General features: G+C 46.8%; 2 protein-coding genes across 5 annotated transcripts in view; both read right to left on the bottom strand.

The window, feature by feature from the left end:
• Nucleotides 1-645: 645 nt before the first annotated feature.
• LOC132335364 (cytochrome P450 3A19-like) lies at nucleotides 646-15,040 on the bottom strand. Of its 2 annotated transcripts, XM_059861847.1 has the most exons (7): nucleotides 14,401-15,040; nucleotides 8,920-9,191; nucleotides 7,457-7,550; nucleotides 6,305-6,357; nucleotides 5,347-5,573; nucleotides 3,741-3,903; nucleotides 646-1,782 (listed from the first exon to the last, which is right to left on the bottom strand). In XM_059861847.1, exons 5-7 carry the CDS (start codon nucleotides 5,541-5,543, stop codon nucleotides 1,687-1,689), a joined length of 456 nt encoding a protein of 151 aa, XP_059717830.1. In that variant the 5' UTR covers nucleotides 5,544-5,573; nucleotides 6,305-6,357; nucleotides 7,457-7,550; nucleotides 8,920-9,191; nucleotides 14,401-15,040; the 3' UTR covers nucleotides 646-1,686. The 2 variants fall into 2 exon arrangements, with proteins under 2 accessions (XP_059717830.1, XP_059717829.1); XM_059861846.1 differs by lacking the exon at nucleotides 5,347-5,573 and having other exon boundaries at nucleotides 14,401-15,036.
• Nucleotides 15,041-16,105: 1,065 nt separating this feature from the next.
• The window catches only part of SDK1 (sidekick cell adhesion molecule 1), a 390,039-nt gene continuing 383,434 nt past the window's right edge, over nucleotides 16,106-22,710 (bottom strand). For all 3 annotated transcript variants that reach the window (XM_059862197.1, XM_059862198.1, XM_059862199.1), the window contains one exon: nucleotides 16,106-22,348. In XM_059862197.1, the coding sequence (XP_059718180.1) occupies nucleotides 22,073-22,348 (276 nt within the window). In that variant the 3' untranslated portion in view covers nucleotides 16,106-22,072. The remainder of the gene's footprint in view (nucleotides 22,349-22,710) is intronic.

The raw sequence follows: 22,710 nt of genomic DNA, 5'->3' as shown, positions 1-22,710 counted from the left end.
GCACCCTGCCTTGACTTTGGAAAAGAGGACAGCAACAGTTGAAAACAAAGATGGATTGTCACTTCTGGACATTGGTGGCAGAAGGGAGTTGCAGTGCTGCAGGTGAGGAGGGCAGAAGGGCAAGCCATGGCTGCCTGAGCTGCTGGGAATTTTCTAACCCTCTCACCCAGCTCACTGATGACTCTCTAGAGGAGCAGCCTCACTCCTCCTCTACACTTCCAGTCAAGGGTGCCTTTCACTGGGGAATTTAATTTGCTGCAAAAAGGTTATTATATCCCTTTGGAGGTTTTCTGCTCAATTCCTAAAAAAATATAGAAAGTAAGTATGAAAAGAATATATAATAACAAAGGTATAATCTATCTACCTCTATAAAAAGAATATAGAAGAAATATAAAAGCTGCTATGTAGTGAATAAAATTCCTTTTGCAATAGGAATCACTTCACTCCCTCAATGACTCTGCTCAGCTGTTCTTTTTGGGCTGCTGCACCTTCAGCTCTGCATCTCCAGGAGCAGCTCCTAGAATTTATGGTACCCATAGGGATTCATCCAGGATAAAAAGAGTTTTCATCACCTGGCCAAAGGCTTATGAGATCTACAGATGGAGTCACTTGTGTATGGAGAAAGCACAGCAGCAGAGACTGGCATCAGCTGGACAGAGAAGAGGCAAGTTAACTTTTTATTGCAGTTAGCATTCCTGCAGCAGTTTTTGGAGGAATAATATTAAATCCTACACTGTACAAAAATTACAAAGTTTGGCAAGATTTTGAAGCTCTCAATAGGCAAAGGCACCTTCCTTCCAGACAGGATTGCCCAGGACATCTGAAGGCTCTCAGTGCTCCCTGCATAATTACTAATTTAGTTAAGTTGGTCTTACAGTAGCCTAATATAAATCAGACTAAAAGGTGTCATGATAACAATATGGATGGTGCCTGTGTTGACAATCCCTCCCATGGTAGGTGGCTGCATGCCTATGATAAAATAAGCAATCAGGAAACACATGTGGGACACCTCTCCCACTCTGCTAATCTCCAGTCCTTAGGGGTAACTGCTTCTCTCTGGGCTCCTCCAGATAACCTATCTGCACTTGGAATCACACAAAAGCCATCTAAAATCATTCCAAAATCTAAATAATCAGCATCAGAAAATCTGCTGCAGGCATTCAGTCCTGTAAGGATGTGACCATTTTAACACTTGTCAGGGTCATAGCACAGAGCTGAGGAAACGCCCTGGACAACTCTGCATTCCCAGGAGAATAAAACCAGGAGACACACAGAATCACCCAGCAGGCAGAGGGAACAGGAGCAATGGCAGCATTACTTAACTATGTGCAATTTGCTCTCCCCATCTTGATTTAAATTACACTGCCAGAAGAGACTGACAGTGTCTGGAATCAAATTGCTTAGAAAAGTGCCTCTTCAGAGAGAGAGAAAAAAATGCCCAAATAACTGGAGTGCAAATGGTCTTGCAAAATGCCTATTGTGATTGGGGACAGCAGGACCTGGGGCTCATGTTCATTAGAATAATGCTCATGTAATTTTGCTGGGCCAAACCCCCATGAAATGGGGAGGGGGGGGGGGGCTGCCCTCCTGACACTCCTACAGAGCACACATTAACCTGATCTCCTCTCAAGAGCTCAAGAGCTGGAGAAGGCACCATTAGAGTCTCTTCCTCTGTTCCTCCTTCCTTCACTTCTTCAGGTCAGCCTGGGCTCTGGGGACCATCTTCAGGACAATGGGCTTCTTTGGCTGCATGAAACCTTTCGAGTCCAGGACCAGTGGGCTCTTGAGCAGGAGGGAGAAACAATGAAACAACCACATCAGCTGGAGAAAGGACAGACAGGACCACAGGTGCCCTAGAGCTCACACACATCCCAGCTACCACTTGTTTTCAATGCATTTCCCAGCTCACAGGTGTACTTACAGCAGGACCATCACTATTGCTCAAGCAAAGCAGCCACCAGCAGGTGTTTAACAGCCCTCAGCTCTTGGATAAATTGGTTGGTGAGCTCTGGCTTTCACATGGCATGGTACAAAGAGCTCAGTGCACTGATCAACAGGCTGCATGTGGAGGGAAGAGCAGCCAAACCCCAGCCAGGGTGCTGCAGCTAAATGGGGGCATGCGGTGCCATTCTGTTTAATGCACAAGTGTGTCAGTACTAAGGGCTGCTACATCATAATGGGAGCTGGAGGAGCAATAAGTTCTCCAGGAGGAGCAAAACTAAAATTGCTGCTCAGACCAAGTAGCAAAGCAAAAGCATCCTCAACATGAAAGTTTTCCATGGATGGGCCAGGAATCTCATTAGAAATAACGTTTAAAGCTGGTGTTGAAGGAATCCTCTTGCAAGGGAGGGAAGGGTGTTTTAAGTCTCCCCCACAAATGCATGCTGCTCATATCCCAGCTTCCTTTCTCTCCATCAGGACAAGGGTGACACACCCCCAGCCCAACAGGCCACATTCACCCCCCATACCCCAGTAAGCTTTGTTTCAGGAAATTTAAGCAATATGGCTTGGAGCCCAATGTGCCATCAGTGGAGCAGTGAGAAGAGGCTGCAGCTTCCATACACATGTTCCAAAGGGATGTTCCAGCATGAAATTCTCCCTCCCACTCTGATGTACATGACACGTCCTGTAGAAAAAAGGGCTGAAAGAGCCCCATAAACCTATGGGCACCAATAATACAATACATATTTAACTTGTCTCCTTTTAATTAAAGGCAGTTATAAAAAGAATCAATTTTATGGATTGCAGAGGACTAGAAAAATGTCATTAGACTTGGGGGAGGGTGGATAGGTCACTGCATTGTTAATGGACTATTACAGTCTTTCACCTCCAGGTTACCAGTTGAGCTGCAATCTGAATCTGCAGAGATTCCAGCTGAGCACCCGTGCCAAGTAATAATTTAATAAGGACTTTTCTGTTTCTTACAACAAACGTCCTTTGAGTGACTTGTTGCCCCCTCTGCTCTGATTTCCCAAGCTCTCCTCACCAACAGAATGTAATAATGGCCCAGCCTTTTGCAGCAGTGTGTGCAAGGAGCTGGGTCAGGCTGGAAACGCTGTGGTGCTGCCTGCCTGAAGCACAGGAGCTGCTGTGCTCTCAGCAGGGCTGGACTGACACATCATTTCCAACAGCTCCTGCATTTATTTCATGTCAAGCACTCCCACCCTGCAAGGCCCATCCCATCAGTACTGTAGGCAGCATTCACTGGGGCTCTGGGCAAAACCAAAGCCTGGTGGGATCCTGCATAGCCCCAAACAGGGAGAGGGTCACCAATTCAAACTTAACCCATATTGTGCTTGCTTGAAAATTGCTACCCTTTAGGGACTTCCCTGGGTCATAAGAGATGAACTTTGGTGTCTTGGGGTGTCCCACAGAGAATAGTCATGTTTGTATTGCAAAACACAGCTTTGGCATGGGCTGGGGGATAGTCTCTTCCTGCTCTCTGGAGCAGAGTCTTCCAAAGCTGGGTCAAACAGACTAGCAGTGCACTGTGGGGGAGAGAGCACCCCACAATTTAGGTGCACACAATGATAGGCACAGGACTTTAGGATTTCAGCCTAAAATATCCCACCAACATTAAATATGCTTCTGTAGAGGCTTTTTAAAAAAAGCATAAGTAACTTGTGGTGAACCCCTTACAATTAACTGAGAAAATTTAATTAGTTATTCTCATGTAACAGAAGGACCATCTCACAGGGAGTAAGGGGCAGATAATGAGAGACATCACCCCACATCCTCACAGGTGTGTCTTTGCAGGGTCTGAATGAGAAGTTCTGCAACAGGACAACCACAGCCACTTTCACAACAAGATGAGCAAACCTCATCCCTATGCAGTTCCTGGGGCTAGCCCCAAATTGCAGGAAGGTGTAGGGGTCAATACCCTCTTTGTTCTCTTTACTGAACCTGATTATAACCAAAAAAAAAAAAAAAAGAACAAGTTAGCAAGAGCCCCTCTGTTGCAGGATGTGTTAGCTTCCAAATCTGAAGTAATGAGGGGTCTGGGAAGGGAAAAGCTTTTTGTGTTTCTGTGCATATTAGAAGCTAAGTCCCTTATTTCTGTCTCAATAGATATGTTATGCCTCTGCTTTCATCACAATGCTCAGACTTGGTTGTGCAAATCCAGGTGCATTGGGTGTCCTGGGAATACCTGAAATACGCTAATGATTTCATAACTGCTCTTTTCTCAGAACTCCCTCTCAGCTCCAAAACTGAACCCAGATTTCAAACCCTAAACCACACAGGTCTACAGCTCCACAGCTTCCCTGTAGATCAAAGGACTGAGCAAACACAAAGATGGAGTTCTCCCCCTGCGTGACTAAAGGCAGGGCTGCTTTTGAGACATGCCAGTCCAATTCCTTCCCTCATCATGAAAAACAGGGAAGAACAATCAGCTTCACAAAGAAATTTGCCACTGAGCATTTTCAGTAATACTTCTTAGTGATCAGTTGGTTTTCATGTCAGAAAGCGTTTCATTCCCAGTGCATGAGGCACAAACCTCAGCTATGCTAAGTCAGAAGTGAAGTATCTCACTACTGAGACACCAGAACATTCCTCTGATGAACTCCCAGCAAGGCAAGTGAGCCCTAAAGAGCTCCTGTCCAGCTACACAGGCCAAATTTGACAAGTGGAATAAGGATGTGGCTACTGGAGCAACTGGTGTAGCCTGGCACATTGCCAGAGCACTTGTTTGGGTGTTTCTTTCTGAATCCAACACAAGGTGACCACAGGCTTCACAGGCGCTTCTGCCTGACACCACTGCCATGTTTTGTCTCAAAGGTCACCATGTCCCCACACCAGGATTAGCTTCCAGGGGTATTTCAGTTCTTGGTGCAAGGGCAGAGGTCTGGTCCTGCTCTCTCTGGACCAAGCATCAATGTCTTGGTGGCCACCTGAAGTTTACCAGGTTCATGGTATCCCAGGTGTGCCTTGGGCTATTGCATCATTTTGCAGGGTCTGACACAGCTCCTAAGCAAAGATTGCTTCAGAACTTGAGTTAAAAATTAAGTTTTATTTCCTACCCATCTTTGCCCTTCCATTGCTGATTTGCAGGGCATTGTGCCAGTCACCCAATGGCTCTTGCTTTAATATCTGGCCATAAACCCCACAGTGTTACAGCTGCTGGGAGCTGCTCTCACTGTTGCTCCCTTCAATGCAGTTAATTAAATTCCATGCACAGTTTATGGATGTAGATCATAAAACTCCCCTCACGGTAATGCTGGGACTAGATGTCAGACAATGATAAATGCCTAATTTAAATGTTATAATCATGCATTCCCCACTTTTGCTGCCATTCCCACTCCCAGGGCTGAGGTTGAGCATGCAGCTATTCCCCCCTGTGGCCCTCACCTTTCAGGCCTGAACTCATCCGGCTCTGGCCAGTACTGCAGGTCCCGGTGCAGCACGAAGGCTGGGATCAGGACCACTATTCCCTCTGGAATGGTCACTCCATTGAGCTCCACAGTCTTCTTGCAGACCCTCTCGAGCTGGCCCCCGGCAGGGTAGAGCCAGATGGATTCATTCACCACCATATCCAAGTACTCCATCTGGGTGATGGCGGTGTACGTGGGAGTGGCCTGGGAGAGGAGTGGAAGGACTGGCCTACAAGGCACTGAGAGGTGAAAACCTCATCTGTCTCGTCCATTTTCCAATCAACAGAGACAGAAAAACTTAAAAGTCATGGTGTGGGCTAAAGGGCAGGGAGCCCTGGGCCACAGCTGAGGGAAGCTGCCATCTTCAAGAAGCTTGCAAACATTTAATCTTGCGAAAAAATGCACCAGGTTTCATGAAGCCTCCCAGGATTTTTTTTGCAGAGCAATTTTGTTTTGGTTTGAGAGGTTCTCAGTGGAAGCATGATAAGAGGCCTCTACATAAAACAAGCACTGTGCTGGGAGCAGGGAGGCAGGTTGAAAGGTAGCTGTGCCCCAGCTCTGGGAGAAGCAGGGAGCAAGATGAAAAACACCGTGGCAGCCTGCAGCTCGCTTTCTGCTCCAGACACAGAAGAGCAGCTTCAAAGGCAGGAGGCTCAGTTTGACACCAAGCAGTGGAGGTGATTTTCAAAGCTTATGCAAAAAAATGACCCCATAAACTGGCCATCACCATCCCAGCCCCACACCACATTGAAATCCCAGCAGGAGAAAGTCTTGGAGAGATGGGTGGAGACTTTCCCAGTGCTAAACCTTGATTATCCCACGCTGTCACTGCTGGAATTACAGTATTGGGGAATATAACATCAGTGTAATTTTCCCATTCTATTCTGGGGCTGTGGGGCACCCCAAACTGGTAGTTTTGTTCTGTAGAAACTCACCCCCAGATTTTTCCATACTTTTCAAAGCATTTCTGATCAAAATTGTGGACTCCCTGGAAAAGAAGAAAGGAGAAATGAACAGTTTGCCAGTGAAAAGTGATCAAAGCAGGCCACAGCTGTCAGCACAGTGCATCCCATAGCCCCATTTTAAGTGGCAGAGGTTGAGGCTGGGAGGTGCATGGTCCTCTTAAGCATCATGCAGATGCTTAGGGGACATTTGCATTAGAGAGAAAAAAAGAGAGCAGAGATTAAAAAAATGAAAAGGCACTTTCAACTTCTACCAGCCAACCTGATCTAAAAATGTAATGAAGACAAGGTATGACAGGGTACAAAGTTTTAGTGAGCAGAGTTAGGAGGCAGAACTGGATCCCAGGGTGTCCGTTCACCTTCTCAACAAGTTAGAACTGCTGCTGTCTCCTCCTTATACGATCTTCCTCTGCAGTTACTGAACAGATATTTTTGTTTCCATTCGGGTTTTAGCTGATGTTACATGTAACAATGAAACTTACGAGACACAGAGGCTCACTAAACCAATAGCAAAAGGTAACAGGAATGAAGTGAACCCAGCAAATACAAGTAAAACACCTCTTTTATTGAAGCCAACACACTTATTCTGCATTTGCAATCAGATACCTGTGGTCAGCTACTGCCTTGCTATTTGCTGAGGTTTGGTAGCTTGATAATGTTTGAATTCTATTTAAAAATGTATTTGCCTGGCTCAGTCTCAGGTTGGCCCATAAGTAAGTGATTGGATGAAGAATTTCTGGGGCTAATTCAGCCTCTTCATATTGGTGATAAAAAGAAACATGCAGTTCCCAGAAAACAGCAGTCTTAGGAATCTCTCCAAACTTTTTTTTTGTTTGTTTGTTTTTTTTGTTTCCAACAGAACTTCAGTTGCTCTAGAGCAGGTAGAAACACAGGGAGAAACAAAAAAAATTAAATTACAAAGTAGTTTTAAAATACAGCACACCTCATTCAGGTCAGCCTGAACTTTTATGTTCTCCATGTGTCCAAAAAGCCTCCTACCTAAAAGCATAATTTTCATCTGACTGAATCAAGGACAAAGGAAAGAGACGCCCAAAGAATGGGGAAAACAGCACCAGCCACACGAAGGATGTAAGACACTAGAGAGCAGCAGCTGCTGGTACTCACATGCCAGTACTCCAGGAAAGTTCCCACAAATGGCAGAGGCCGTGGGCCAGGAATGCCCAGCTTCTTGAAGGTCTGGTAGGGCCATATCCCATAGCTGCCAACAAAGAGCATGTGAGAAGCACTTATGCAATGAAAAGAGAGGATACTTCTTCCTGAGCATAGGGAACTGCTCAAATAACTGGTTTCTGTCATTCAGGAAAAGCTGAAATTGTGGACCAGCAGCAGCCTTCCTGAGGATACTCTTTGCAATGAATGCAGGATCACTTGGGGTATGTTTTGATGGAAGACAAGGTCTGAAAGGAGCTGCAGTCCAGCCTAAGCAAACCAGTGTACCTGGGCACCTCAGGGCCTTATTTAGTTGCCCAGCTGAGACAACAGTGGCTCAGGTGACTCAGGAGAGATCGCGGAGCGATTGAGGCCTGCCCTTGTGTTTGTCTTTGCAAAGACCTCCTGCGATGCTCAGGTGGCCGCGCTACAGCAGCACGGCAAGGACATAAATTACCACAGCAAAATTAAGTTTTTGCCTGTATAGCTCATTACAGCTCCCCTGAGCCATATAAGCCGAAGTTTTGCCAACAGAACTACTTAATCGGGAGAGTTCTGCTAGCAGCAGCTCCGGCATCGCCCTGCGCGGCTCCCAGCTGGCACTGCCCAAGGACGCCACGGGCGCTGCTGTCTTTAAACAACCGGAAATTCCTTCCTGGGTAAAGCTTTAAAAAAATCAAGGATCTCCTTTAATTTCCCTCCCCGCCGAGCCCAGCTCGCTTCTTCCCGCTGGCATCGGGGCCCCGCAGCCGCCCTGAGCAGCCCTCGCTGTGCCGAGGGCAGCGCGGAGGCCCCGCGTGGTTTCAGCGCTAATTCACTCAAACCGCACTGGCACCGGGCGCTTCTGCCCGTCCTCCAGGGGACCGGCCTCTACTGACAGGGCCACAAGGCACAGGAAGGCGATGAGGAGCAGCCAGGTGACGAGGGAGAGGCTGGGCAGGAGCTGCATGGTGCCCACTGTCCGCCCGCTTCTGCCACCGCCGCGCCCCGGCCCCGGCCCGTGCCCGCCATCACGTGAGGGAGGCGGTGCCTCCCCGCCCGCCCGGTGCCTCAGGGCCGGGCCCCGGGCGCGTCCCCCGGGAGCGGGGTTCTCCGGGATCGAGGTGTCGGTCCTCGCTCCCCTGCGGCTGGAAATTGCTGAAAAGGCGGTTTGCACAAGCGGCAGCGCCCGAGCTCCTCGTGCTGCCTCTGGAGGGACAGGGAGCTGCTCTTGTGTCCCGTCTGTTCCAGCTCCGGGGGTGTCTGTGCAGACACCCCTTCCTTTGTGCCTCCTCTCCCACCTCCGTGTGTCGTATCTCCTGTTTAGGGTCCAGGAGAGAAGGGGCTGAAGGAGACAGACCTGTGCCAAACACCTGCCCAGGCTGAAAGGCAGATCCTCTGAAGGATCAATCCTGTGGCAGCGTAACTTGTTGTCTCACCTGTGCCGATGGAGCTTCTGCCTGAGTCGGTGACCGGCCAGCCCCGGGAGCCACCCGGGCAGGGCCCTGTGGGCCGGAGGTGCTGCGGGCCGGGCGGTCCCACAGTCGGTGCCCGCATCTCCAGCGCTCCCCAGCCTCATCGCCTGGGGATGGATTCCCACATTCCCTCTGCCCCGGGCATTCTCTCTGCACTCCGGTTGCACAAGATGATGACGTTTGGCTTTAGGCAGCTCAGTTTCCCCCGCAGGCACAGACACTGGGCTGGCTGCTTTCTGTCGGAGGAATGGGAAGTGCATTATGTGTATGGGGGACACAGTGGAGCCTCTGGCCAGTTTAGTTCCAGCATGTGCAGACACACCGTGCTGGTGGGTGTGTGAGGGGATGGGTCAGGACATGGTGTCCTTCATCCCCATCACACTGGGAAGGGCCACAAATCTCTTCCTCCGTTCAGTCCAGCACTGTCCCCTTCTCTGTGTTCCCTGAAGACACCAGTAGACCCACAAGGACCCTACATCACACTCACCTGCATCGGACATTACTCCCCTGCCTTTGGCATGCTCAGCCTTAAGGAAACCCAAGTGCTTCTGCAATTACCTGCCAGTCACATCTCACATGGCTCTGCCTGCAGGCCAGCAGTGGATTTTGCCTCTGCCCAAACATTTCTTTTGCCTCATAACACACATGCAGCCTGTGCTGAGCTGCCAGTGGGTTCAGCAGTGATCTCCACACCTAGGTGGAAGATCTAAGCAGCAGCACTGCCAGTTTTGGTAGGTCAGTGTCTCAGACATCTCCAGCGTTGCACAGCCACGATATGCTCAATGATTCACATTATCACTGGCTGACAGTAATCAATTAACCATTTTATGAAGGCACATCCCTGATTCCTGCTTCTCCAGGCAGCTCTGAAGAGCTGAGCTGTAGCAGTGTGCTGTGACAGGAACTTTATTCTCCATTTTATGGGATCTACCCCTTTTAAGACACCTTGAAGCAACTGTACTCGGGGAATTATCCTTTCTCTTGCATCCAAAGGCTGGTTCCTCTTGAGAGGTCCCATACCAGAAGGACATAAAGAACAGCAGTGAAAGGCAGGAGGAGAAACCAGGTGTTGGAGCAGTAACTTCCAAGCTGGGATTAGCTGCATTTCTTCCCTCACACAAACCCTTTGATTTTCCAGTAATTTTTAACAGCTGTTGTGATTTCTCAGTAGGAAGTGGGTTTGTGGTTCAGTATTTTCTCCTCTCTCACACAGAAACTGAAGCAAGGAAAGACTTCAGAGGAAAACAAGAATGTTAGCTAGCCTCCAAAATATGTAAATAAACTGTGCAGCATCTTTGTATACAAGGAAATTACTAATTTGCCCAAAACAAATTAGTAATTAGATTTTTTTTTTTTGCAGGTCTCTTGAAGTGCTGTATCTCTCCAGCTCCCCAGATTTGAGAAAATCATAGTTGATAAAATGTCCACCTCCCAGTCAAAATTGCTGCCATGACTCAGAACTGCAGGTGGGGCCATTCTGAACACTCTCTCTCAGATAATTTTATACAAATTGCATGTATTAAAGTGATGCTTTTATCCTTACACAGCTCTTTAGACCAAATGTGGTGGTATACTCTGTACTTACTGAGACTATTTTTCTAAGGTGAATATAACTGAAATGGCACCCAGGAGGAATAAAGCAGAGGGAAAGGCTCTCCAGATCATTCTTCTGGTAACATTTAAAAGTGTTTAGCATTGTGGGCAAGCAAATTGCACAACAGGGCTACAGGGGAGGGGCTGCTGTGGAATCCCAGCCCCTTGTCTAAGAGAAGGGAAGAAAATTGCCCGTTATCTGGGCTACACAACTTTTGTCTGTCCAAGGCTGGTGATCCAGCAAAAACATCTTGTGGTAAGAAAGGGGAAGCGATGAGTGCTTCCCACTGCACTGGTGCAGCAGATGTGCTAAAACAAGTGAAAAATAACAGCAGCAGCAGCCTGCACGTTGACATCACCTTCTAATTCACCTCTTTCACAAAAATGTCACTTCCCCCCCACCCCTCCCATTTCAGGTAATAACTTATTAATAGGAGATGTCTCCAAGAGAGCTGCTAAACCCCATTGGTAGGAGCCACATCAATGCCAGTGACCTCTCTGATGTGCTGGTCTATGTGGTTATATATTAGAATGCAGAGCTGGTTCACAACCCTTGTGATGTTTCCAGGGTTAGAGACCTGTACCTGTGAAGGACCCAGAGTGGTCCAAAAGGAATGTCCTCCTCTGGGTCATAAGCACACATGGCCTCAGCCTCTCTGACATCTCTCTTCTTACTGACACCATCATAGTGCCACTGTTTTCCCCATTAATAACAAATCCCAAGGGCTCTAAAAAGGCTTGCTGGAGCCCTGAAGATGCACACAGTGCTATTAAAAGACTATTTATTCTTATGCCCTGGGGAGAGGAGGAGTAACTGAGTGTGACCCTCTTCCCCCACAGCAGGGTGGCCTGTGATGGTCCTGGGCAGCACTGAAGCCATGGTCCTGCCCTCCACGTGATCCCTCACACTGCAGTGGTTCCTGGCCTGTTTGTTCTTGCTGTGCCAGCCTGGAAACAATCCCAGTTCAATATTAGCTCATGAATTATCTACCACTCCTCTTTGCAATGGCCTGGGTACCCTTCCTGTGTTTGTGTCAGTCACCCTGGAGCACAGTGCCCTTCTGCTATGCCAACACACTGCACTCCAACGAGGCGGGAGGGAACAGGTGGCCAAGGACCAGAGATACCTGGGGGTTCAAAGGCTGATAGTCACCATGCCTAACACAAACATAAGGAGACATGAACTGTGATAATTGGCTGTAGTCACCAGTAAAAATGGGACAATGCAATTCAGACCAGCTGGAAAGCAGTGACTGAACTGATGGGGCACAGAGGATGATGTTATACCTCATGCAGAACTTCAGTTTCTTAAAGCTCTGAGAGAGAGAAAACCAAAAATTTTAACTAGAGAATCCTCCCTGAAGGAGAGGTGATTTTACGCCTGTCTGCTTGGTGGGACTGAACGAGGCCAAGGGGAGAGAAGTCCTGCAAGTGTGCAGAGCACTGGTGGAAGGCCATCCCCAGGAGACAAATGCTCCCCTGCATCTCAGACTCTCTGTTAGAGAGAATAAGACGTTATCTTACAAACAAGATAATGCTTATTATCTTATTTGCAAGATCATGTCTTGTTAGCTGCTGTGTTACAGACCCAAAGGTTTCTCTTTCCTCCACATACTATGGGAAAAGTCATGTTGTAACACACACAGTCTAACAGCCATAGCAAAATGTCAGCCCCATTAATAACCAAGCTTTTATTCACTGACTGTCCCATCTTTAACAATCCCCTTCTTATTTTCCTCTCATCACACAAATGGCATCATGAGTTGTTTATTCCTGGCTCTTCCTTACAAACCTTGCTCTCAAATGATCCTCTTGAAAGGACTAAATGGGAAAGCACCAGATGTATGACATCCTCAAAGAGCTCCAGCAGCCAGGGGAGGACCAAGGGCTGGCACCAGCTTTTGCCTTCCCTCTCACCAAGCCCAAAACCACACAGTGCTTCATGCCTGGGTATTTCTGAGACCTCTGCAGAGCAAAAAGACCACGTTGTTCCTTTCATCCAGCAATGCTGCTGAATGCTCCTGAAGCGTCGACAGCTGAAACCCATCTCCCTTTCACTCCTCTATAATTTCTGAGCAAGGATGGAAAATTATAAGCCACAGCCAGTGTTAAAGTGTAAAACCAATTCTGAAAAGCACGGCAGGGGCAGTGCTGTGTGCACTCCCTACTCATGCTCGGACACCAGCTCCTCCAAGGACAACTTCTCCTTTGCCTGTTTCACATTGTACCAGAGAACAACTCTGGCTTTTCAGACCTCCCAGCTGGTAGCTCAGTCTCACTGCATGAAGCAGCCAGTGCTTTTCAGAAAGTGTCATTGCACCACTTGCAATGACCTCAATTTCTACTGAGCTGCTTCCAAACCAGAAGTCAAGCCAGAAAAGACAAAAATTATGACATGACCCTGAAATCATCATCTCCAAACACATAATATGCAGCCCTTTCTACCACCATCCCCTTACCTCCAAACCCACCCTATCTCACGAGGACACACATTAGAAACAATCCAGTGTTCTGGAATCTATTTTGTAGTCATGATCTCTGTTCAGCCAGACCCAGCACTTGGAGCCACGTCGCTGCCCAAGGGCAAAGTTTAGCCCATTGTTTCTGTCTCCAGTGCCTTGGTTCTGGGTATTTTTTCTGGACACATGCTGGGTATGCACTCAGGGCAGAGATGAAGCTGTTTGGCTCTTGAGTCATTTGGCATTGTGGACTCCCTGTCAGCAGCTGCTGGATGTGAGCCATCCCCAACATGTTCAGGCACAGTCCTTGAGAATCCAAGCAGGTATGGCTGGAGGCTTATCACTCAACCTCACAGGATTTCTCTATTCCAGCTAAAGCCAAGCATTTGGCTGGTTGGATTAACCCTTGCTGGCCTTGTGAAATAGGCTTCATTGAAAACAAGCATCTTTCTCTCACCTTTTAATTTCTTCTGTGGTGTGGAGACAGCTATGGATCAATGAAAGTGTCCTCATCGATCACCCTGGATGTTTTTTGCTGGACAGAGGATTGAAATACTGAATCCTTCCTCTGCCAGTCCTCCCCATGGTGGGGGATTAAACATTTCCCAATTTCCATCAGGTTATGTGAAGTTTAATCCCAGAGGATACAGTCTCCCAGCAGATTAAGTCAGTCTCATAAATACAGCTGAAAAGTGACCCTTGTTTATCCCAATTTTCCCACTATCAGCTTCTTTGATGACTCCCCTTGCCCTGCTCCTCCCCTCTGGGGTTCACACCAATCAGAAGTGCTTGTACATACACAAAAAATAACCCAAGATTGAAAAAAGTTTGTATTTAAAAGTTGAGGCTTGTACTGTTGGAATTAGACTCTAATTAGGTCAGTTGTGTTCCCCTGGTAGGGTAAGAATGATAGTGTCGGAAAACAGACAATTTATAAAGACCCAAAAATAACTCATCCTGCTGTTTTATAAGAAAGATGTGTTTTTCTTTACCCTGTGCTGAGGACATTGCAGTCAAGGCCACTTGGACACACTGATAGCAGCCACACAGCCTGCAGCTTGGTCCCATAGGCAAAGCTGGCCTGTGCCTCAATTTCCTCCTACCACAGGTGGGATATTAATCCTTCCCAATTTGGCAGGGCTGTGGTGAGGTCACCTGTGCTTGTCATGCATTTTGTCACTCTTGGCATGAGGCCCCAGGTTATATTACACAGGCTCTTTTTCCCAACTTGCCTTTTAGCCTGATCTACACCTTCTGTGAAGTGCACAGGGCGCAAATTCCGATTAAGAAGGCTCAGGGTAAAGAACAAGTCCTTGCAGCTGCTTTTCTAGGGTGTGTCATCAGCATAAAGGGTGCTCAGAACCGCTTGGAAGTTGCACAAAGCAGGAATTACCTTTGAGCAACACCTTGGGTGTTGGTCCCTTCTTCCTCTGAACACATTTTTGTCGTGCAACCATGGTTTGCAGCTTCCTTGTTCCTCCACAGGCAGGTGCTGATCCTCTGATTCCACAAGACTTCACAGGTTTCAGCGCTGCTGACAAATTTGCCTTATAAAGCCTCAAAGAATGACTTCACACATCAGCCTCGTCTGATTTAGGATTACCCTAACTCGTTAACAAATGGTGATGAACGTGCCAATTGCCTGCTTAATGAAGGTTTCTACCAGGCTGGAAGTCAGCGGCCACACTGCCTTGGCTTCGAGGGACATGCCAGGCATTTCTAAGTAAACAAGACAGCAAAGCTAAAGAACTCCTGGAGCACCGTGGAAGTGAACAAAAACCCAACAAAAAACATGTGTTCACATAAAGTTCCTTTTGATTTTGTGGGAAATGCAGGTTTGAAATGAAAATAATTAGTGAGGCAAGAGGAGGAGAGAAAAAATAATAAAAACAAGAGGCAGGCTTACAAAAGAAAATACAGAAAAGAAAAGGAGTGAAGAGAAAAATAAATAACCCTGGAGCAAAAATGCAGAGGGAAAAAGAGGGAACAAAAGAGACAAATAGCAGGAAAAGGATCAGTAATGAAAGCCCAGATTACTTGATTCAGTCAAGCCACTGCTTGTGCTGTTCAGGGCAGGGCGGGAAGCCAATCTGTTTTCTCTGGTATTGTTTAGGCTGCGAATACCGTGGCAGATTTCCCATCCACTTCCATGTTTATATCCACGCTTCAATCCTAGCCACAAAAACGTGTGGGGGAAACACATCCCGAGAGGAGTAAGGGCTGGAAGCTGGAGGATGATACACTTTGGAGCCAAATGGCCTCAAAAAAGCACTTCTGCACCTTATGGCAATTTTGTAGGATAATGTCTCGTTCACAATATTCTGTGGTGGGAGGATTTTCATCTTCAAAATGGGTACAGTGATACCTCTGGGTTATTACAAACTCCCAGCTGCAAAGGGCTGCCTGTATTTATACAACACTGCATTATTTATAATATCCTTTCAGGAGCAGGAGAATGAGAGTTCTTTCCTTCACAGTTTGACTATTTTTTTCTTCCCGTCTCCCACTTGGAAAACATTGATTTCTTGTCCTCATTTCTCCCACCAGAGCTGTAGCTGACCTGACTGTGTTTAGTTTACTTCTCTAGGCCAGATGCTCAGTGGGTGAAAAGCACAACCAACCACCCTGGAATAACAGAGCTGCCCTGATTTTCCTTAGCTGGGATCTCATCCTGCCTCCCCAACATCTGCACATTTGTGGGAACTGATTAACAACTGCTACAACTCTGCTGCCAAGAGGACAAAGGCATAAAAAATCTTGGCCTCACGATGTTCTGTTTCTGAGTGGGTTTTGACTCTCCTGTACTAAGGATCTGAGGAAGTTTACTGCTGCAAAATAATAAAATATTTAAGACTGATCAAATTTTGTGTGGAAACTATTTGAGAGTGTCAGCTTTGCTGAGAAGCAGCAGGGGTTGTAAGATTTTACAGTCCAGAGCAAACAGTGAGGAATTTCAGTCCATGTTACATTCTCAGTGTCCTGAGCTGTTAACTCATGAGCATGTTGGCAAGGCACCCAGAAACTTCTTGAGCAACAGAAGAGTCTGGAAAAATCCTTTTTTCCCCTTCTATAGAACAAATGTACCAAGGACACAGATGTTTCCAAAAGGGTTCTTTTAATCAGAAGCAAGTTTGCAAAAGAAGAAGTAACTTTCTCATATAAAATAGTGGAGTGGTGAAGGTGAGGCTAACAAGAGGTGTGGAACAAAAATCCAGGGCAAATCTCCAAGGAGACACTGAATTAAAAGCAATGATCTGATAACCGGAGTACACTGAAGGGTAGCTCAGACACAGCTGTGTGAGGTGGTCCTACCCCATAGCTGACAGCAGATACCAAATCAGAGGATGGACTCCAGCCCAAAGAGGCAAAGTGACCAGCTCCAATCTCCCCAGAATATGGGGTTCTTGCACCTTTCTGTTACCTGAGAGCTCCCACTGCACTGACAGGCCCCAGCATGGCCCAGGGGCGAAATGACATCCAAGGGAGCCCTGGTGGTACTTCCCACCTGCAGAATGCCACCATTCAGTGGTAGCAGAAATTCTCAAATCTAGTGAATTGGAGACAAATGGGAAAACACCTTGATATAAAGCTCTGTAACCCCAATCCTGTCTCTGTATCCAGTGATTCAAGCCCCAAGAAAGTGCACAGTGATTAAACAGCATTGAAATAATGAATTTCCTGTCAAGTCTTGAGGCCCCAAGGCCATTTAAAGTGGGCAAGTGGCAGCTTTGAGAAGATAAAATTCTGAGTCAGAGCTTGAATCTCAAGTGCTAATGGTACTTCACTCCTTGTTCAAACAAATCTCACCTGTCCCAGGTGTCACGTGTGTGCTTATCCATTGTGGTTCTCTGCTGTCAGCACGGCAGACTCTACACCTGCACAAAGTGCAAGGCAGCTTTCTTTTTCTGGGAAGGCAGGGGGAGGACAAAAGGAATACAGAAATACAAAGAACAGAAGGGACTGGAAGTGTCCAAGGCCAGGTTGGATGGGGCTTGGAGCAACCTGGTCATAGTGGAAGGTGTCCTTGCCCATGGCAGGGGGGTTCAAACAAGGTGATTCTTAAGATCTCTTCCAACTCAAACCACTCTGGGATTTTATGACTCGTCAGGTGGAGCCATTTCAGGCCCATCGTGCTCAGTATTGGGGTGAGCATGCTCCTGATTCAAGGGTGGTTTCCATAACGAGGTTTCAATGGGTTTTGTAGGACCACATCATCACAGGTGTGGCTTTGTTTGAACACCACACAACAAACCTTTCCTCACCTCCTGTAACCTCGTAGCTTCTAGGAACACCTTGACAACGTGTGGATTCCACATGTACTGGCAACAACCTATAAAAGCAACCTAAGGAATGTGACTGATCTAGCAGGAACTCCAGGCTGAGTGGAGCTGTCTGCAGTACAAGCTGCCCATGTCCCAGCAGCTCTGTGGTTCTTCCTTTCCAAACATCACCCCTCATTGCGTGTGTCCTTCTTGCTGCTACTGGTACAGGAGATCAGCAAGGAGGTCTTGGCATCTTGGTCGCTCTTACACATCACAGGCTTCTGGACTTCAAGACTTCTAATGCCTCTGCCAGAGGTTATCTTTCTTATGTGGTTGTTTGCTTTCTTTTAAAGTTTCTGATAAATTCCTTTTCTAAAAGGATTTTTCTCCAACAACTTGTCCTGTATATCTGAAAGCAATGTGTGGAAGAAGACACCAGTACTCTGTATGTATAAATATTTCTCCTCCCTTTTTGGAAAGCAGATTAGATAATCTTTGGATGACCCAATGGATTTCTTGAGGGAAGCAACGGCAAGGATAGTAAATGCATCCCTGTGTCAAGATATTTAGTCCAAACAAATGCTACACAGCTTCTGGCAGAGACCTCGGTTTAAAGAAGAAAAATGAGATCTTGGCCCATCTGTAAAACATCACTGGTTTTAACATTCAAAATGAAGAGGGAAAAGAGTAATTTGAATAATAGATTAGTTTTTTGTCTGTGTATTTATCTTCTCTCCAGTCACACCAACTGCTCCCAAAAGTGGGATCACTGGCCAAAGTGTGATTCCTTTAGTAACTGCTGATGAAAGCCTTTGCTCTCACCTCTCCCTGCCCTCCCCATGAACGCAGTCCATGAGTGACTCTCAGGGCAGGGAATAAGAGACTGTCACTGATGAAAGCAAAGGAGTGCCCTCTCCTGTCCCTTGTCACCACTGCCATTTGTACCTGCACAGCGCTGGCCCTGCCCAAACATCAGAGCATTAAAAGGCAGGAATGGAAAATACTCCACCCAAGGGAGTGGGCCGTGGTGGGGACACACCACGTGTGACATGGATTTTGAGGGGGATAAAATGCTCTACTCAGAGTGGGCTGGAACAGCACAGCTCCTTTCATGTGTGCACTTTTGCACTTGATTAATGACAGGGACAACTTGAGGTCTGGGGCTGGGGGCATTGCTGACAGTGGTGACTGCTGTCACCTCAGCCCTGCAGGGGGTGAAGACTTGGGCACATTTTACCTGCAGGAGACTGGATATTGTTATGGCTATTGCATGAAAAACAAGCTCCTATTAAACCATTCCCTGAAATGTCTTCCTTGGTCATTTCATGTTGCTGCTTTTATTTTTCAGTAGCAGTCACCAAGAGAACTGAGAAACAGGGGAAGGGAAATAAATAAATAAAAATAAAATATCCTGAGAAGGCATTTTAAACATAAGCCTTCATTTTTCAAGACTATTCTAAACAGGAAGATGGAAATGGAAACGAATTCAATGGTGAAGTTACTGTAACATGACAACTAATGTTTAAAAGTTGTATTTCAAGGCTGCAATTTCCAAAGATTGCAGCAATGAAATAGAGCTTTCTTCCTAACTGATGGAGTATTTCCTTCCAGATAAAACAATTTCCCTGATATGTGAAGAAAATAAAGCCTACCTATTAACCATATTTTACAAGTTGAGCGTGTTAGCAAGAAGGTGGAGGCATCACACATGGAGCTACACACGATCCTGCACAGCAGAAAACACATCCTGTGCTCAGCTGAGGGCTGGGCAGGGCACTGCACCTCCTCACTCTGCAACTGCCTATCGAAAATAAACCCAAGTGTCAGAAAAGCCTGAACACAACATAACCAAGAGTGACAACAGTATGGACGAGAATGTAACAGAAACACCTTTGTTGGGATCAACAGGTCCTAAAGGAATCACACCTAACCTGTTATTCAACAGCAGTCAGAAGAAAAGAGCTACACAGCCAACTCAGCAGGTCCTCAGCAAGCTCAGGCTTTTTAGTTGCAGCTGGTTCTGAGAAAAAAGGAGCAGTTTCTTCTCCTCGCTTTGTATAGATTGTGCTGCTCCCCATGTTGTCCCTTCAGCAGAGCAGTGGCCACGAAGTCCATTTCCTTTATTCCCCATGGTTTTCTTGGTTTTTTTTTCTCAACGTGGTATCAGATCAACCCCAGGGAGTAACTGCACCTTACACCAAGTGTAAGGCAATCTTCAGGAGATGTGGAGTTACACTATGCTTTCCTTTGGAGCAAAGTCTTCAGTGTTCCATCTACTTCCTACTAATTTACATGCCTAAAGTCCTCAGTGCTCCTTGGAGGGCTCCTCCTGCAGCACTACTTCTTACACCTGTTGGATAAGGGCTGTTAAAATTCCAAGAGCAATTGCATTGCTGTGTCAAATGTATAAAAACAACATGTCTAAAATATGTAATCTGATGAAGAAAATGGCAAAGGAAAAGGAAAACAAATCAGAAAGTCACGTGGATAATTTTGTCTAAGAAACAAAAATCACAGACTGAAAACAAATTTTGGCAGTTCAGTAATTAAAGCAAAGTCCATATGGCTTAAGAGAACAGTCAAAGTGCACAGAAGGCAGTGGGTTTTTTGTTTGCTTTGCATTCCTCTTCACAGCACACTCCAAGTCATCCTCTTTGGAGCCCCATCTCCATCCCACACACATCCTACCCAGGTGCAGAGAGGGAGATGACTCACAGGGTTTTGGCTCAGCCGTGTCTTTGCGAGTCCCTTGCCATCTAATGAGCCGCAGATCATTATCCCAAACTCAAAAGCCCTTAAACACACCCACTGGAGTTTTTGGTTTTGAACTATTTCTTCCTGGAACCTTTGGAGAGGAACAGCAATCCAGTGCCAAAGCTATGCAGAGTGTGCATGCACCAAGAGCAGCAGTGCTCAGAGGCAGTGCCCAAGAGTAAAAGCAGTTCTGAGATAGTTTGCCCTGTCCAAGGGGCACTGAAAGGTGACAGCAAGGCTGAGCTGGCCCTTGGACCCCAGCAGTTCTGGTGAGGTGCCACCAGGATACTCCCAACCAGGCCTCTGGGGAGCCTGATTTCAACAACCTGCTCTGAAGACACCACCTCCCCCTGCCACAGATGTCCCACACCCCTTGAGAGGACAGGGACAATTTTCTGTGGCAGCAACGCCCGCATGAGCCTTGACAGGACCAAGCAAGCACCAATTTTCCTGGCTTATCCACCTGGAAGGAAATGCCAGATCCTGACGTGGCAAGGACTCTCCTACTTCCAAATCCACCTTTCAGACTCTTATGATAAAAAGTCTGGTGACCCAGGACTGTTGCTACTTGGGTTCTTTCAATGCCTGACAACTTCCTTGTGAGTAAACAACTTGCTACTAAACATGACAGACTCAGGAAAAGGATAGAAAAGAAGAAAACAAAAAGTGAGCTGTACAAAAAGATGAAAAATAAACTAAAAGTCTCCTCTTTTTTTTCCAAAGGCTGTAGGTTCAAGTGCACAGAGCAGGCTGTAAAGGTGCACAAGGTAATTCATGACCTCAATGCCTGAAAAACCTGGTTAGCTTTATTTGGAGACACTTTTTTGCTTCACCCAGATATGAAGCTGCAGAATCAATAAAAGGCACCTGTGGACACCAAAACTCACCCAGTCTGTGTGGTGTGTCTTTGTACTAAAAAAATAAAATCAAACAAACCCTGCCACTGTGTACTTTTTTACAGACCAATAAACAGAACTGCAGAGTCTGGGTGAGAAAGGATGTTCAACTTCTGTTTGCAGGGCATGGTAACTCTGATGATCAAAACCCTCATCAATTAGTAAACTCTCTAGGTTGTCACTGCAATTTTAATTCAAAAATTCCTCTGGCTTGCTGGGTTGTGTCCTCTGACTTTTAAAAAATGACTGACTCAAACAGTACACGCAGTCCACAAGGAGCATTAGAGCCACACCAAAAATAAACTGACCTTACATCTGAATTCTTCCCACTTGCTTCACCCACCACTGCCTACAGTGCTCTTTTGAGCCATCTCCTCTTCCAAAGGCCCTGGAGTTGGAATATTTAAAGAATGCAGCAGGTCCCATTTGAAGAAGAAAGAAAAGCAGGTCAGTAATTCAATATAAATACACCAGTAGTGAGCTTAGAGCAGACACAGTGACACATCTGAGCCTACATTGATCAGCCAGTGCTCCTAATGTGTGGAGCAGCGAGGAGAAGAGAGGTGCCTGCTTTTCACCTAAAAATGTGTCCATTTTCTATGTTCTACTACTCAACTTTGATGACAGAGAAAAATTAAAAAGAAGGGAAAAAGAAAATAAAAAAGAGTAGGGAAAAAGGAGCCTGGGAGGTTTTATGTTTTCTCTTCAAATCACATCACAGAGTCACTCATTGCATCTAGGGAATTCACCTGCTTGTTTGGGAGCAGTGGGACAGGAGGAGGGGAGAGAAAGAAAGAGGGAAGGAGAAGGGCATGGGAGCTGCTTCCTGAAGCAGTGTTACAAAAAGCGGTTAAAAAACCCCTACTATTCACAAGTGGTTAAAATCATCACTGTTCAGAATTCCTTTTTTTTCTTTTTGTTTTCTTAAACAAAGGTTCAGCTAGTTCAGCTCCGTGTTTTTATAGAGTTGATTGTCTTCAGAAAGAAAAAAAAAAAAAAAAAACCAAACCAAAAACCAACCAAAACACCACCAACCCAGCCTCAGGTGTGTTCCCATCCGTTTCTACCCTGATACGAGAGGTCCCCCACAGTTCAGCACCCCGGCCACGCACACGCGGTCACTGCGGCTGTCCCGCCGTGTCCCCAGCCCCGCTCAGACAAAGGACGAGAATCCTGTCACTGGAGTCCGGGAGCCGGGCGCGGGCTGTCCCGTGGGGGTGTACACCCCTCCTGAGCTCTGTGTCGTGATGACAGTCTGGAAATAGGGCTCTGCCTCGCTGCCCGTGCACTCCTCGTATCTGTAGGACGCCGGGTGCTGCTTCACCCCTTTCTGCTGCCGCTTCCAGGAGTTGTAGTAGGTGGGGTCGCTCATGTAATGGTTCACAAAGGAGTGCTTGGGTAACTCATCCTCGTAATCCGAGTCAGTGACCTGGGGCATCGGGAAAAATAGAATTAAATAATCGGTCATTAGCATTGATGATTTTTTTAGCCTGTTGTGCTCGCAGAAAAATGGGAGGCAAGCTTAGCATCACCAGCTGACTAAAGCTGTAATGTTAAGGTAAGAGGGATGGCCGTCCAAGTGTGGTACAGGCTGTGCTGTGGAAAAGCACTGTGCTCTGCTTTAGCCAGACTTTGCTGCTAGAGGGAGAGTCCCCTGATGATAAGTGACAGAGAAATTCCTTCTAATTCCCTGCAGAACGGTGCAGGGGCAGCCAGGAGCTCCTGCTTGGGCACAAGATGCAGGAAGTGTAGAGAGGTCACCGTGAAACCAACAGCTTTCAATCACAATCA

The sequence above is a fragment of the Haemorhous mexicanus genome, chromosome 17 (genome assembly GCF_027477595.1).
Source record: "Haemorhous mexicanus isolate bHaeMex1 chromosome 17, bHaeMex1.pri, whole genome shotgun sequence".
NCBI classification, from domain to species: Eukaryota; Metazoa; Chordata; class Aves; order Passeriformes; family Fringillidae; genus Haemorhous; species Haemorhous mexicanus.
Note: the sequence above shows the minus strand (reverse complement) of the source record. Positions and strands in the feature narration are given on the sequence as shown.

What these genes read in the sequence shown, in the direction of transcription:
- LOC132335364 (XM_059861846.1), bottom strand. Translation starts at nt 9,059, where the DNA reads ATGAGGCTGGGGAGCGCTGGAGATGCGGGCACCGACTGTGGGACCGCC. An exon ending in CAGAAGCTCCATCGGCACAG is followed by an intron (nt 7,551 to 8,919) that starts GTGAGACAACAA and finishes CTTTGTTGGCAG; the next exon opens with CTATGGGATATGGCCCTACC. An exon ending in AAGTATGGAAAAATCTGGGG is followed by an intron (nt 3,904 to 6,304) that starts GTGAGTTTCTAC and finishes GGTTATAATCAG; the next exon opens with GTTCAGTAAAGAGAACAAAG.